This window comes from Candoia aspera, chromosome 8, assembly GCF_035149785.1.
Source record: "Candoia aspera isolate rCanAsp1 chromosome 8, rCanAsp1.hap2, whole genome shotgun sequence".
Taxonomy (NCBI): Eukaryota; Metazoa; Chordata; class Lepidosauria; order Squamata; family Boidae; genus Candoia; species Candoia aspera.
Window position 1 is genome coordinate 1,450,141 of NC_086160.1, and position 15,216 is coordinate 1,465,356.

At 49.1% G+C, this 15,216-nt stretch overlaps 1 protein-coding gene across 1 annotated transcript in view; it reads left to right on the forward strand.

Moving 5' to 3' along the window:
* The window catches only part of ABLIM2 (actin binding LIM protein family member 2), a 63,157-nt gene that overhangs the window by 39,512 nt on the left and 8,429 nt on the right, over positions 1 to 15,216 (forward strand). The window contains exons 12-14 of the mRNA XM_063309804.1: positions 4,612 to 4,710; positions 9,398 to 9,499; positions 10,445 to 10,498. Coding sequence (XP_063165874.1) covers positions 4,612 to 4,710; positions 9,398 to 9,499; positions 10,445 to 10,498 — 255 coding nt within the window. The remainder of the gene's footprint in view (positions 1 to 4,611; positions 4,711 to 9,397; positions 9,500 to 10,444; positions 10,499 to 15,216) is intronic.

The following is a 15,216-nucleotide window of genomic DNA, read 5'->3' on the forward strand; positions in this document are numbered from 1 at the left end:
TATTTAACAAATTCCGCCATGGAGTGGTGACAAGCTAGGCTTTTTTTTTTCTCTTTAAGAATTTCACAGATGGAAGAGTGAAAGGAAGGACCAGTCTTTTTTTGTTTTGTTTTTGCTTTTGTTGGTGAGATTGGCAAGAGTCCTGCCAATTTTCCCCTCCTGCCCAAATGTCAGAAAAAATGATGGAAAAGATTTTTCCCCCTATCTTTTTAGCAGTCCAAGAGGGGCAGCGAGGAGAGGAAACCACTGTCAGGGGCCGAGGTAAACACAGTCAGATTAAGGAAAAGGTTTCCTAAGCTGACTTCATCTGCAGCTGGACTGCACACACCAGTAGCGGAAGGCTGCCACACAGAAAGCCCTTGGGCTGGAAGAAAAGCGTCCCCACGGTCGGACATCGTAGCTGAGAGGCTGGGATCCAGTCAGGAGCAACGAGGCGAAGTGCATCTTCCTGCTGAGCCGGGAAGTTCCCGGAAGATATCCTCTCAGCCACCATCCCAGAAATGTAGGGTCAAAGCAGGAAGGGGGCAAAACGTGGATTCCATTTGGAAAAGGCAAGAGACAGGGTAGACCTTGGTTAAATAGAGAAATAAAGAAGTGAAGTAAGCCTCCTTGTGGCACGGTCTCCCCAAAGGAAACCAGGCCCCGCTCCCCGGCTGTACCCTGCAGCAGGAGGAAGAGGGATTCCCTCAGCCCCTGCGCTGAGCCTTGGCAAAGGGCTGCCGTAATGTTCAGCCTCGTCCTGGAGGTCTTAATTGCAGTGAAATCCCTGTAAATTGGAGCCTGCTTGGACAGACAGGTTCCCAAAGCCTGCTCAGGGATTTAACCCTCCCCTGTCTGAGGTTAAGGGTGCGGGCACAAACGTACCCCAGGAAGGGGTCGGGGGGGGGGAAATGAGAGAAAACAATGTATTTACTGGATAAGAAGGAGGTCTCTCTTTTCAGTAATTGCCTACAAATAATTGGAAAGGGAAAATCATTGTAGGATGTAAATCTTACAATTCACACTTTGTGCTGGAAGGAGAAGGGGGGAACGTTCTGTTGTGTATGCATTTATTTTATTTACCATATTCATATGCTGCCTGTCTCACAAAATGTGACTCTGGGTGGCGTACAATAAAATTACATAATTACATTAAAATTACAGTAATCACAAAAAGCACTCTACAACTGAAACATTAATATTGGTATTATAAAAGACTGAAGGGCTGGAGGAGAGCATTAGATGTTAGACTCAATGTGTGAGCTGGAAGATCCCCTGTGCCAGCACCGAGTCACGTCTGGCCCTTTAGGGGGACGCCGCTTTCGCAATGTTTTCTTGGCAGACTATAGAGTGGGGTGGTTTGCCATTGCCTTCCCCAGTCGTCCCCTTCCCCAGCAAGCTGGGTGCTCCTTTTACCAACCTCGGAAGGATGGAGGGCTGAGTCGACCTGAGCCGGCCACCCGAGAGAGAATCCAGCTTCCGCTGGGACCGAACTTGGGTCATGGGAGGAGTTTCGGGTGCAATGCTGCCACCTGCCACTCTGTGCCACACGAGGCTCTTACACTCAATGTAGCCACCTCATTAAATCCCCATTTCCGTGAGACCCCCAAGCCTTTGACGCATCTAAGCTCTGAGAGACTTCTGGAAGGACATCCAAGGTGAGGCCGGTCTTACCTCAGGGGGATGATGTGGGTGGGGCCATGGCAGAACAGGCCCGTCTCCTGGCTCTGGCTAGATGTAGCTCCTTAGCAGACAGGACCTGGAGCGTACCTCTCCTGCCGGATCTGATGGGACAGGCAGTGGTCATTGGAAAGAGACGGTCCCTCGGTATACATGCTGGGTATACATACCTCTCTGTCTCTGTGTGTCAGAGAAGAATGGCTGCTGCATGCAGTTGGAGGATCAATTTTATAGGCGGATACGTTATTTTACAGAAGATCACAATAAGTTTTGAGCTCAGTTCCTACCTTCCTGGAATGTGGATTCCGGAGGTACATAGACACAGGGCATTTCTTACGGTGAGGGAGAATCTTCAGAATCCGTTTCAACTGGACGCAGAGGATCCAGTGCCTGGGTGAAACAGATGAAATCAGTATCGTGATGTCATGATGCAAGCGCCATCCCTTTCATAAGCGCCGTATGTGCCGTGTCACGGAGCACCTACCAGAAAGGCAGTGCTGCATTCCTGGCTTGCCCTCCCCCTGTGGACAGCTCTGCCTGGACTCTGGATGGTCACGATGCACTCAGCTTGTTCCTGGGTTTTCCCTGGATCTTAAGAGTAAGGTAGACTTCCTCGTGGGTAGATACAGTGACGTGCCGTTGGAGCTTTGAGATTAGCGATGCTAAGTGGGATAACAGTCCCGTGGCTTACATTTCCCTCCCTCCTTGCTTGTTGCTTGACACAGCATCAGCATCTCACGTCCCCATTGCCCCCTACGTGGTACGACAAGGCCTCACCTTTGGCACTTAGTTTGGGCTTTTGTGATACTGTCTGTAGACCATTCTTGGAGCTTTCACGTCAACTCCCCCGCCCACTTCTACCTCCTGGGTTGTTTGGCTGATGTTTAGGAAAAACGGTTAGTGTTTTCTTGTAGTTCGAAAACAACCTTTGGTCTCTTTTTCAAATTCAAGTCAGAATGTACTGATAGGTATTAAGAAGACTTAAGAAGATTAAGAAGCGCTCTGTATGTATTACTCCCTGCCATATTAGTGTTCAGATTTTTTACATCTGGATTTTTCCTTTCATCCACTAAATAAGGTTGATTTTATATATTGTGTGAAACGTTAATGCAGTGTGGATTTTCGTTGCCCTTTTATTTGGTTTGTTGGTTAGAGCAATGTATCAGCGTAGGCACCGAGATGGTAAGACACGGTTTACGGCTAGTAGGGCATTCCGGTTGCAGACCTCAGGTGAGCAGGAGCTCTGCTCCTTGTTAAAGGAGCCCCTCTTTTCAGCCTGGAAAAAAAGGTGGTGCTGCTTTAAGACTTGCATTAGTTTAAGGAGACTCCTCCTTAAAGCAGCCACATGTTTTTTCAAGGCTCATTTGAAAGCCTGGGAAAAAATTGTTTAATGACTTTTTATGACTAGCAGAGAGGTGCTGTGTGCACATGAGGTCCACGGGACTACTTCCAAACCACTTTCAAAGTGCATACTTTGTTCAGCTAACCATTGCTTACTGTGACCTGAGCCAATGCATTGTTGAATAATTTACATTCATTATGTTCCTATTCCTCAACATATATGTCATTGTTTGCTGAAAACCATATTGGAAATATTGTGTTAAAATAATTGGCAGCCATGATTACCCCCTTGGATGTTGTTAGGACCCTTTGAACAAGGGCTCGGGGTCCTTAAGGCTTAACAGGTCTTTAAGGGCTGATGTTGCAGGCCCACACAACTTTTGATCTATTAGAGCAGATGCAGCTCGCCAGCAATGTAAGTTTCTCCCCGCCCCTCCCAAAAAAACACTTCTGGGCACCTGGTAGATAAAAATATTTGGACAGTGGCTGTGTTTGGCCTGCTAGTGACAGGTTGTGCAAGCAAGTACTGCACTGATCGCAGTCGTAGCATCCTGACCCTCCTGCTCAGGACGGCCCCTCCTTTTCAGCCTCCCTGAGAACTTCCGGTTCACCCTTAGCAGAAAAAGAGCCACGGAGAGCACGGGGGAACCCGCTCTGCCAGGAGCCAGCCATGGTGGCAGATTTGTGCACTCATGTCGGGACCAGCAGTTCCTACCCAAATCTTGTCTGCACCTCATCCAAGAGACCCTGCTTGCTTTGGGCAGTGGCACTGGCATAATGATAATCCCTGGACTGGACAGGAAAAGGGCTCCCCCTCGAGAAGTCCTTTGGAGTGGCCTGCCAAGAAGCGGGCGGACTGTGGCCAGACTGGGAAATGGATGGCAGGATGCAGACCAACCCTTGTCTTCGGGGCACAGTCCTACTGAAATGAAGAGGACTTAGTGCCATAAGTTAGAGCAGAAGGGCTTCCTCAGGGATGATAAGAATGATAACGGATGAGAATGTTTTCTAGCTGCGCTTGGCTCTATTCCCATCCCATGCCTAGCTGGATCCAAGAGGGAGTTAACATGTCAGGGGAACACTGTGTGTGTGTGTGTGTGTGTGTGTGTGTGTGTGTGTGTGCGTGGCCCAAACAGATTCAGACATACACAGAATTAAACAAACCTCCCCTAGTCAGCTCCCCTGGTGGGACACCGATGTCCAGTCATGTGGTTAATTTTGCCCAGCTGGTCCTCCAAGAAAAAGAGCTGGAAAGAAAGAACTGATGGAAGAGCCAACTCGAGCAACTCTTGCTCTGCCTGCCTAGCCAGTGGGGAAGAGCCAGGGGTGGCACAAGCCACGCCGTCCTCTTTGGGGCAAGAGCGCCTGGGGTCCTTGGCCCAAGGGGTGAACCTGGGAGCTTCTTTGTGGCATTGCCTCCTGCCAGAATTGCCAGTGTGCAGATCTGACGGGGATGGTGGGAATTGTCAAAGCTGCTAGCCAGACCCAATGCAAACACATTTTGCATTTGTAATAGGACTTTTTGTGAATTAAAAGGTGGTGTTGTTGTGAGAACATTCTGGCAAGCGAGTGAGCGAGTTTATTTTCACTTAACCTTTTGTTGCCCCCCAGCTGGTACCGAGACTCCTGGTACCAGCAGCTGCATCTCCCTGCCCAACCACCCCAGCCTTACCTCTGCATTCAGACATCATTACATCCCCTTCTTCAAAGGTAAGGCTGAGGAATGCCTTTTGTGACGTGCCCGCAGACATCTCCAAGTGTGTGCTTCATGTTGTGTGTGCATGTGCCTGTGTGGGATGTTTTTTCTTCTAACATTTGTGAGTGCTTTCTCAGTGTAAATTCTAGCCCACTCCCTCCATGAGAATGGAATGATTACAGGAGGCAAACTTCTTTAGCTTTGTAAATAATACTGCATTATTTCAAACCTGTTTTTTCAGTATTTTGATAAATCCAAGGAGTGAAGCTCTCAGAAATAAAAAGTGGTTGCAGGATCAGCTTTCTACCCAGAATTTGTATTGTTTTTTGGAAAACTTGCTAGAACATTGATGAAGCAGAGATCTTTTTCACTCAATCAGTGTAGCATCACAGATGCTGTTTCAGCTGCAGCGGATCTCCTGGGCTGGACCTGATATTAGGGGGAGGGGGTCTTTAAAGCAGCTGCATCCTTTGCCAGGACCTCTCCAGAGCACCTGTTTGCCTTTGGATCTGCAGTGTTGCACAGCTCCTTATGCGCATATGCTGCAAACCCTGGGGAAGCACCAATGGGATCTCATGAGAATGCCTTTTCCCCTCTTGTGAAAGGTGAAAGGTCCCCTGTGCCAGCACTGAGTCATGTCTGACCCTTTGGAGGGACGCCACTTTCTTGGCAGACTGTAGAGCGGGGAGGTTTGCCACTGCCTTCCCCAGCCGTACCCTTCCCCAGCAAGCCGGGTGCTCCTTTTACCGACCTCGGAAGGATGGAGGGCTGAGTCGACCTGAGCCAGCCACCCAAGAGAGAATCCAGCTTCCGCTGGGATCGAGCTCGGGTCGCGGGGAGAGTTTTGGGTGCAATGCTGCCGCCTGCCACTCTGCACCCCACGAGGCTGTTTTTCCCCTCTTAGGACCAGGATAACTTAAAATCTAAATCCATTTAATGAAATATGTTAATTTCCAAGGAGTGCCAGTTTTATTAATGCAAAGGAAAGTGGGAGAACAGTAACAAAAATAGCAAAATAAGTATTTCCTGGATAAAATGTAGCTCCTTTTAGGGATCGCTGTTAAAGTGGATAAATTCCCCGACTTATGTGGATCATGTAACTAATCTGTACCTGAGGATCAGCTGCTGGGTTTGCTGGACGTAGGACGCTAATTATTTACTCTTGGTTGAAAATTAGTGTCTCTGATGTGCTCAGGGCGTCTGCAGGCAATGGTCAAAAGAGTCAAGATGGCAGCTACAACAGCGTGGTCTGCCTGTTTTTGGTGCGTGACGTGCTGCATCCCATTCTCTTGTGCATCTTCTGGATCCAGGTGCCCTTCAAATGGTGGGGCTCCAGGTTGCAGGATGTCTACTCAAAACAGCCAGTGGTGGCACATCCTCAGAGTTCCAGAGTTGGGAAGTCACATGTAGGCCATCTTCTCAAAGAGATCCCTGTTTTTGGGGGTGGGGGAGCTACTTTGAAAAAGTTCTACACCCCTGTGGTCACTGTGGGCAGAACTGTGTTTCCTCAGTTTGTTTAGAGAGTAAATCCCCTGGAAGACAGATTTCAGTGTTCAGATCCAAACACAGTGGAAGGGATTTGGGTGCATATTTTGAAACCCTAGATGAGGGCGCAGTCTTTGTTCCAGAGCTGAATGCACAAGGTACCCTAGAGCGGGGTGGGTGATCTTCCCCATGACACGCTCAACCTGTAAAAGAGCAAAGCCACATAAGACACCAGGGGTCCCAGGACCAAAGCAGGTCCCAGAAGCCACTCCCACGATCCTCTGCATCCGCTAAGCCAGAGACTTTCTCCTGCCGAGAGGTCTCCCTCCCATGATGATAGCTACCCTGTGCTCCTTTCTCGTGCACGCTCCATTGATGCCCACCCAAATACATACCCTTCACCCATCATCTATTCCCTGGGTGTGCCTCTTTCAGTGCACCTTCTTACTGCTAATGTGCCTGTGGACATGAAAACAGTGTAGTGAGTGTGCATGCAGGTATGCGTCCATATATATTCACACACATGTGCATACTCAGTACACTGTTTCCATTCAGGGTCAGCAGCATTACCAGAGTGCAGGAATAGAGTGAGCAATATAGGCAGTGGATCAGAGAAGGAAAAGAAACAGCTGAAACTAGTTTATACCAACCCCCTTCACTAGTCCTCACTGTCCCTTCACCCACCACATTCTTACCCTGCTTCACACATTCATGTGTGGTTGGCTCCTTGGTGGTTTGAGTTGCAGTGAAAGTGCAGAGGACAAAGATAAACTGACAATTAATTGCAATTCGCTCACTTCTTATCAAAAATAACAAGATATTTTTGAGTAATGCTGCTCTGTGGCTGTCATGGTGCTGCCCATCTTGCTTTTGTGCCATGCCTGCAGACGCTCTCAAGTCCATCCAGTGTGTTTACTGGGACAAGCAGGTGAGGGCTTCACAGACCCCCTGGTCCCTTTTAAGCCACCGTTCAAAAAAACTAGGAGGTGTTCCTTAGGTCATTGCTTGCCCCATTAGAGTGGTTGTGTTCAGTTGTGCACCTTAGCGATGTGTCAGGATGCATGGAGACCCACTCTGGCCAGAAGAGCAGGTTGAGGCTCGCTGGCTCAGTGACTGGGGATGGGGCTTCGTTGTGGGAGGGGAGGGAGACTTCTGGCCAGTCTCCAGAGGCCTGAAATGCATGGTGGCTTCTCGGCTCCAGATTTTTCCTGGTGAAACAGGACCGAGGGTGAAGCACATTCATATCCCAGAATGATGGGTTCATTTCAGATGTTCATGGTAAAACAAGCAGAAACTAATTAGTAGCACATTCTACAAGGTGGTATTTTGGCTATGGCGTTGTAAATCCATGACTTGATAATCCAACATCTTCATTAATTGTTATGGAGGTCAATAAAACGGGAGGACGTATGGATGAAGTAGAACACAAAACGGTTGTTGTCATCCCAAGTAGGTCTCTCTCCCAGCCTTCAGAACTTGAGCCTGAAGCTAAATGTATTTAATTGCATGATAACTTCTTTTTTTTTATGAGCCAGATTTCTCATGTTAACTATAGTTCTGCAGCAAAGTGTGATGGGGTGAGAATGCCACTCCATAAACAAACACTTTTGGGGCATTGCTATTGTTAGTCCTCTTTTACGTTAGTGCAAGAATTGGTTACATCAGTCATACAAAGAAGGAGATACAATATATCATGGCCTTATTGCTAAAATAGAAAGGTTAGATTGCTACGATATATTGGGGAGAAAAAGTTCTTTTACTTAATCCAGAAAATTCAAAGGGGGAAAAACTGTGCAGAACATATAAGTTGCAGGGATCTCAGAAGCCGCCCAGACCAGCTCCTGCTCATGGCAGGAGTCTATGAAACCGTCTCCAGCAAAGGGCTTTCCAGCCCCTGTGGGAGAACCCCTAGCGAGGGGCTTTGAGTGCCACTCCAAGCAGCTCCCCAATTGACGGTTCTTAAGCTGCTCGGCCCAGTTACCCCTTTTGCCAGTCCTGAATAATGATGTTCCCCCACAAAAACAAAACGGAACAGGACAAAAAACCCGTGGTTGTTTTGCACAAGTATCTTGGCCACGTCAGTCCCAGACTGACTCACAAGCAAGCAAGGGCAGATTGTTCCGGGATAACTCTAGTTCAAGAACCGCTGCCCTCTGTACGTATGAAGTCCAGCATCAGCTGTCCATATAACCCTAATCTAATTCAGCCCCTTTTCGCTTACGGGACTGCTGCTGGATTGGGGCCTGAGGACATATTTGGAATTTGGGGAGACCTCTTCGGCACTCTCACGAAACGGCTGTGGATGCCCAGGTCTGAAACACTTGCCTGCTCGAAGGCAAACTCAGTCTAAAGAAGAACGAAAGCAGACTGCTGACTGGTCATCCCCAGTTTTGCTTGGCTCCACGAGCTGTGCCAGACGGCCCCAGCTGCTGCTCTAGGGCACAACCGCCACCTGGCACCTTCCGCACTGCTTCCCTCCACAGTTCCAGGGCAATCCAAATGCTGCCTAATCTTTTAGGACCCCAAAGAGGGAGGGCGTTACGCCCAGACCTGCATGCGGTGGCCCCGACCTAGCCTGCCACCCTCTTCAGCAGGTGCCTTGTGGGGTAGAAGCAAGTTTGGAGAGAACCACAGAAGACATCCATCCGGCAGAAAGACAGCGCAAGGGCCTGCTCTGGGTCTGCCCTCGGGGGAGGCCTGTGGGAAAGGCGGAGAGCCCCCGCTCGCAAGGGAGTGGGGTTCGGAGGCCTCCAGGCAGATCCTGACCGTGGGCACCTGAGAGAGCTGCTGCCAGTTGGACAGACGGGTCTGGGGTCAGGTATCTCAGGCGCCTGAATCGGGCCGCTTTGGAGAGTTGTGTGAAGGTATACGCCGAACGTCCTCTCTACCTCCCATGCAGTATTTCAGATCTAAGTTTCAGGGGAGGGAGCAGCTGAAATCGGCAAGTGACGTAGGCGCTGGCCTCGTATTTTAAATCTTTCTATAAGACATAATCCTGAGATCGATTCAAGCCTTTTGGCCACGATGCCTACAGAATCAAAGCCAGTGCTGAAATACGATTCCTAAACTATTTTAAATATTTGTTGGGTTAACAAGTTATTTGAAAAAAGCTTTTTTCCCATTGAATTTTACCTATTTTGCTTGCCATTTTTCGTTTTATATGCTTTTTCTGTTTCTTTCCTTTTCTTTCTCACTTTTGTGCTCTTCCCTTTGGAGGCAGTGAAAGTGGCCGGAGCACCCCAAGTTTATCCCTCTGTTCAGACAACAAATCTGCATCCTCTCTCTATCAGCAGGCGCCCAAACATTTTCATGTTCCAGGTAGGATTCATTGCTTAGTCTTAATCTTCCCTTGGTGCCATCTACAATGTTTTAGAGGTTTATACATGTACTGTTGAGTAGCGTGAGGTAGAATGAACGAAACTATGTATATGGAAAGATCTAAAATAGATTTTTTAAAATAGCAGAATAAATGGCATATTTCTGTGGAACCATCTGTTCAGTGACCATCCCTGGTGAAGAGCCATCCTAGAAGGTGCAAGATCAGCAGAAACAATTCTCCAGCATCTGTGCATTGCTAGCAAGGAGCAAAGAGCGGATGAGGCCTGGAGTTTCTGAGCCCCCCAGTTGAAATCCCACATGTCCCGAGCCGTCTCTGGCCAGGGACGAGAATTTCATCTCCGTCTTTTTCCACCGCTGAGCATCTCTGGTCACTTACAGGGAAAGGGTGATGTTGGGGAATGCTCTGGGTGGAGGTCGGGGGGTTGCAGGGGAACTAATCATAGACTTCTTCTCGCATCAGTTATAGCTTGATCCATAACTGAGATTTCAGTAACCTGGTAACGATCGCATATTTCAAACATCTCAGCCAGTTTGAACTTAATTCTTCTAGGAACAAGGGAAACTTCAGGAGCCAAGCCCACAGTTTTAAGAACTGGTTTTCATGGTAAAAGACACTATTATTAATCGGAGAAATCCATGCTTAGCAAGCTGCTTTAATATAAATGTCTGTAAAGAAATGTGAAGTTAACATTGGCTTGGATCCCAACTTTTTGCTCTGCGAATCAAAGATGAAGGACTCACAAGAAAGTTGGTCCTTCTGTTAGAAAGAACTGGTATTGTTTCAAAAGCAAAACGTAGAATCCAAGTTAATAACCTTGCTCAGGTTTTGTGGGGAGCGGGGTTGGAGGCCTTCAAAATAGAGAAATCCTGTTTCCATTGCGTGTTTTTTCTTTTTCTTTTTTCTTTCTCTTTCCTTTTCCTCAGACACTGGAATAAAAGATAACATCTATAGGAAACCCCCTATCTACAGACAGCATGGTACAGTCTGCTTTGCTTAGCTGCATCGTGTGCAAGCCAGGTCCTTTCCCCTCCCCGGCGCATTTCCGTCCCTCGGCATGTGGGCTGCGGCTTCCTTCTCACTGGGTCAGATTGCACAGTCATACCAGAGCTGGGCTGCAAAACATTGGATGGCCATGGGGGCATGGTCCTCTGGGGTTTTGCAGGCCACTTATGATCTGCCTGCATACTGCTGTTCTGCTTTCCAGGGAGTGTATGCAGAGGAGAGTTTCCTCTTGTGCATGGGCCCCTTGACAAAAGCTTCCTGCAGTCTCTGGGGTGCATAAAGAACTGCATGTTTGGGTGGGCATTCATCCAGATGGTAGGCTTGTGTCTCCATCCTTTCCTTTCTAGAGTCCATTACAGGAGAAGCCTTCGCAAGGCAGCTGGGCACTTGAGGGCAATTCAGGCACCTCCACGAGGATCAGTGCCTGCCCTTGCGGTCCTGTGCCCTGTGCCCTGCGCGGCTGAGCAGGCTGGCTTCTGGTTCAGCTGCTGTACAGCAGACACCAAGGAGGTCTCGTTCCAGAGCTCCATGCCCTTGGGAACAGGATGCTTTCCCTTCTGGTTCGTGGGAGAATGAGTGCTTCCCCGTGGACACCGTGTCACTGGTCCATCAGTGTGTGTGTGTGTGTGTGTGTGTCCTGGCACCATCTTAGTCATCATCCCTCAGGCGTGAGAGCCAAGGAGCATTGGGGTGCTGTGTTTTGCCCTCTGCAACTGGCTGGAGGAGGCACTGGGGAAGTTCGATGGTTGAGGCTGGCTCTGGTTGAGACACTGGCAGATGCTCTCGCAGCATCTCCCAGGACCGTTGGGGGAAATGGTGGTGGGGTAAGAGCATCCTGAGTGCCGGATGAAGAAGGCTGGTTTTGCCACAGAGCATCAGTTAACTCAGTCATTCTCTGCTGCACAACATGATGCCCTTCGTTGCTTGAACATGTTCCCCCGAAATTTAATCGGTGTGAGAAATCACGTACCACAGGTGCAGAAGAACAAAGTGTTACTGACAGAACAGTGGAAGCACCTGGAATGAGGTGAAAAAGACAGTATCAAGCCAGCAAGGTTGTCCTTTTTCAGATCATAGTGGCCAGAGAAATACCTGCATCAAAACGTGGCAATAAAGGGGTTCAGTGAGTGCAGGCCACGGAAGGACTTCCCACCGTCATGTGAATTTTCTTCTCCATTAACTTCTGGAACAGGCTAGCATGACTTCGTAGGACTGCTGGAAGTGGAAGTAGGGTTGGGACCCGAAGCAAGGTCTTCCAGTGGCTGCAGGGAGGGTAAGGCCTGGTGCCTGTCGAGCAAAAAGGAGAAGCAGGACTCCAGGGCTTCCATCAGGCTTGGCCAGTCTAGAGGCCAGCGAACCCAGGAGGGAATGAGAGAGAGGATGCCACGCTGCCTCACCATCTCAAGTCATGGTTTGCAGTTAGATCAGCTGCACTTGGCTGGGTTCACCCTCTCCCTGCAAACAGTCCCAGGTGCTGTAACTCGGGGGGGTGAGGCCTCACTCTGATCTGAGCCATGGCTTTGGGCAATAGAGTCCTGGCCAGGGAAGTTGGAGCAAGTCTTTCAGTTCTTGCATTCTGGGGGACAAGCTCGCCTTCCCTCATTTCTGTAGGTCAAACATTCTAAGAGTTATAGTGCAGAAACTTTTCAGAACTGGTAACTTTGACCAGAGGTGAAGAGGTGAATTTTCAGGCATTAGCAACTTTCAGGAATAAACAAACAAATAGCAAAGTCCTGTAGTGTTCCCCGATTGGAGCTGCTAGGAACAGTCAGCTGGGTGAAGACAGCGAGAGCACCAGCATCTCCAGTCGAAGTTCAGGACGGTCCTGCAGCACCCTCTCGGTGGAATCCAGACAGGTGAGCATGTAGGCCCTGGGTCACAGTGGGGTTGCAGAGCGGGATCCCCATGTCCCTGCAGTGAGGACAGAAAGAGGAGCAGGCATTTAAATCAGGATCTCAAATCCACGGCTGTCTTCTCTGACACTTGTTTCTGCTAGAACTTAAATGCAGTTTTGTGTGACGTGAGTAAAGGTCTCACATGAGTTGGGGGTTCCTCGGAGGGGCCAGGCTGCAGGTCCGCCGTCCTGTTGGAGTTGTGAATAGAAATTACAGGGTGGCTCTGCCAGAATATGATTACTCTTTCTCTCTCTCGGATTATGATGTAGATGTTTTGAAGGACCCCTTGCCAACCCATCAGGCATCCGGGGGAGAGCTGCTGAGAATGTTAAAGCTTTTGCTCAGACAGTTGGCACAAAAATAAACTAACTCAGAAGGCAAATTATTTCATACTAAATAGTGAGGTATTATGAGCAAAATAAAACATTTTCATTGAGGGTTCAGAGAACAGCGCCCATAAAACCTTGGTATTTGGGCTGGTGGCAGCACCTTTCTTGATTTATATAATTCGTTGAAACGTTTATTTCCAGGAGATTAATGTGGAGTTCACCTATGGTTGAAATGGTGCAGCACCCGTTAGTCACAGGAAAGGATATTGAAAGCATTCAAAGCAATCGTTAGATTTAGCTGCTGTTAGATTAGCAAAGCAAATAAGTCTTTTGAAAATGACTTTGAAAAAAGAACATTTAACGTCTCATCTTGGGAGGGGAGAAACTCTGTAAGGTGTGGCACTTGCGTGTTGTCGGTGCTTTCGGTAGATACTTCAAATAATACTCCGATTTCTGCTGTGCTTGCAAAGGCAGCACAGGCTCTCGGTAAAGAGAAGCGTTTGAGAGAGTTGCTTTGCTGAGGTCACGGGCTTTCTGGAGGTGGGTCATCCCAGGGTCTTCAGCGCACTCGTGCCAGGAGCCCGTAGTGGGGCGCCCACAAGGTATGCTCAGAAAAGTGAGGATGGCAACCGCAGCGGTGCCCTCCAAGCTACGTGGGTCTTAAATCGCGCCATGGCGGCAGCCACCTTCACCCTTTTTCAGCACCCTGTGGGTGCCCCGATCCCATCACTTCCTTGGACACCTCTGGAAGTTATGCAAAGGAGCGGTTTCCTGCTGACATACTGCGAAAGGACAGTATTTACCGGAGGCTGGTGGTCTGTCTTCAACATCTGGAGAGATGCTAGGACGGGTTGTAGCAGGTACCAAGGCTAACGTCTGGAAGGCCAGCTCCACCGTGCCTTTCAACTGCCCTGTCCAAGAAAACAAAGATTGTGTGTAAATAAACCTGTGTTCTGAAGAAGAGGCCTAGGCGAGTCGCACGACACTCACTCCTTCAAAAGGAGCGTGTAGTTGCTGTGCAGCCTTTGGAGTGTTTCTCCCTATTTGTGTGCAGGGATGTACAAGTGAGAAAACATCAAAGGCATTTGGCTCGCACAAGACGGTGCACTGACGTTTTAAGTGAACAGAAGTGAGCACCGTAGGTTCGTATCACTTCCGTGGCCTGCTTGATACGGCAAAACCACGCACGTTTTGTCTGCAGAGAGTTGGAAGGTTCCGGCTGGCCCTCAGGTGACCTGGCCGGCTTGTTCTCCTCCTCCTGCTTCAGTGTCTTGATCAAAATGCCTCTGAGGCCCCAGAACAGATACCGCCTGTCAAGCTGAAATTGGTGGGGAGAGACCATTTCTTCTGAGGTGAAAGTTTACTTTCTTCTGTCTAACCGAGAGAACCAATAAGCCATGTCGGTCTTATGGTGCTTAAAAACCGACCCTGTGATTAAGCCATAGAAGCTTTTTAGGAACATCTTGCTGTTAACTGCTGTGGTGGAATTTCGTTGCCGCTTGGGTCTCTCTCCGGATGTACTGTGCGCCTGATAAATTCAGCATGCCGCTCCCGATCCAGCCACTTGCAGACTGTATCTTCCAGCCAAGTGCAAGAAAGTGCATTTCAGAAAATCAGATAGGAGGTTTCCAGTGTGCAGATTAGGATGTCTAGGACGTGACACTGTGGCCGCTTGGTAATGACGGACTTCTGGCCACAAGATGACTTGAGCATCTAGCGACCATAAGAGTTCTATTACCTCCCCCAAATCTCTCCCTTCTGAAGTGCACACTCACCAACTCCCACGCCCAGGAGCGTTTGCTCCCGGAGCAGCTCTTTGTCAAAGGTCCCTTGTTCAACCCAGCAGTGCATCCAGACACTGGTCCAGAGTTTGTGCAGCCTATTTTAATCTAGACAGTGTGGAGCAATGGAGCGGGTTGTCATCACTGGACCCCGGCTTCATCCCCACACTCTTCAAGACCATGCCCTGTGACAGGAGTGCCCTCTTCAGAGGTGTAGTGAACAGCCCCTGATAGCAAGAGCTGATTGACTCCCTATGAAATCCAATCCCCAACATGCAACCACAGCTGGTGCTGTAAAGCAATGTTGAGAAATCAGGCCAAATCAGAGGGCTGCACTCCTTTGGTCCCCCTCCTGCATAAGGCCATCATCCATCAAGGCAGCCAAGACCAAGACTCCCCAAATCTGGCCTGAACTATGTTTTCTCCGGGAGCGGGAAGGAAGAACTTCACATTCTGCAGTTGCGGTGACTTCTCTGGCTTGAGAAGTGAGAGCTTTAGGAGGCAGCTGGCCCAGTTCTGTCCCTTTGATTTGGTAAATGTTGGGCCTGGGAGGAGGAGGAGGAGGAGGACTGGAGCTGCAGAGAACGTAAACTTGTCGCTAGCTCAGAAATAACCTGAGCTGCATCCCTGCGTTTCTCCTCAGGGCTACCTCCGGACCCCTTGTGCCTCCCCTTCAGGGAAACAAGCA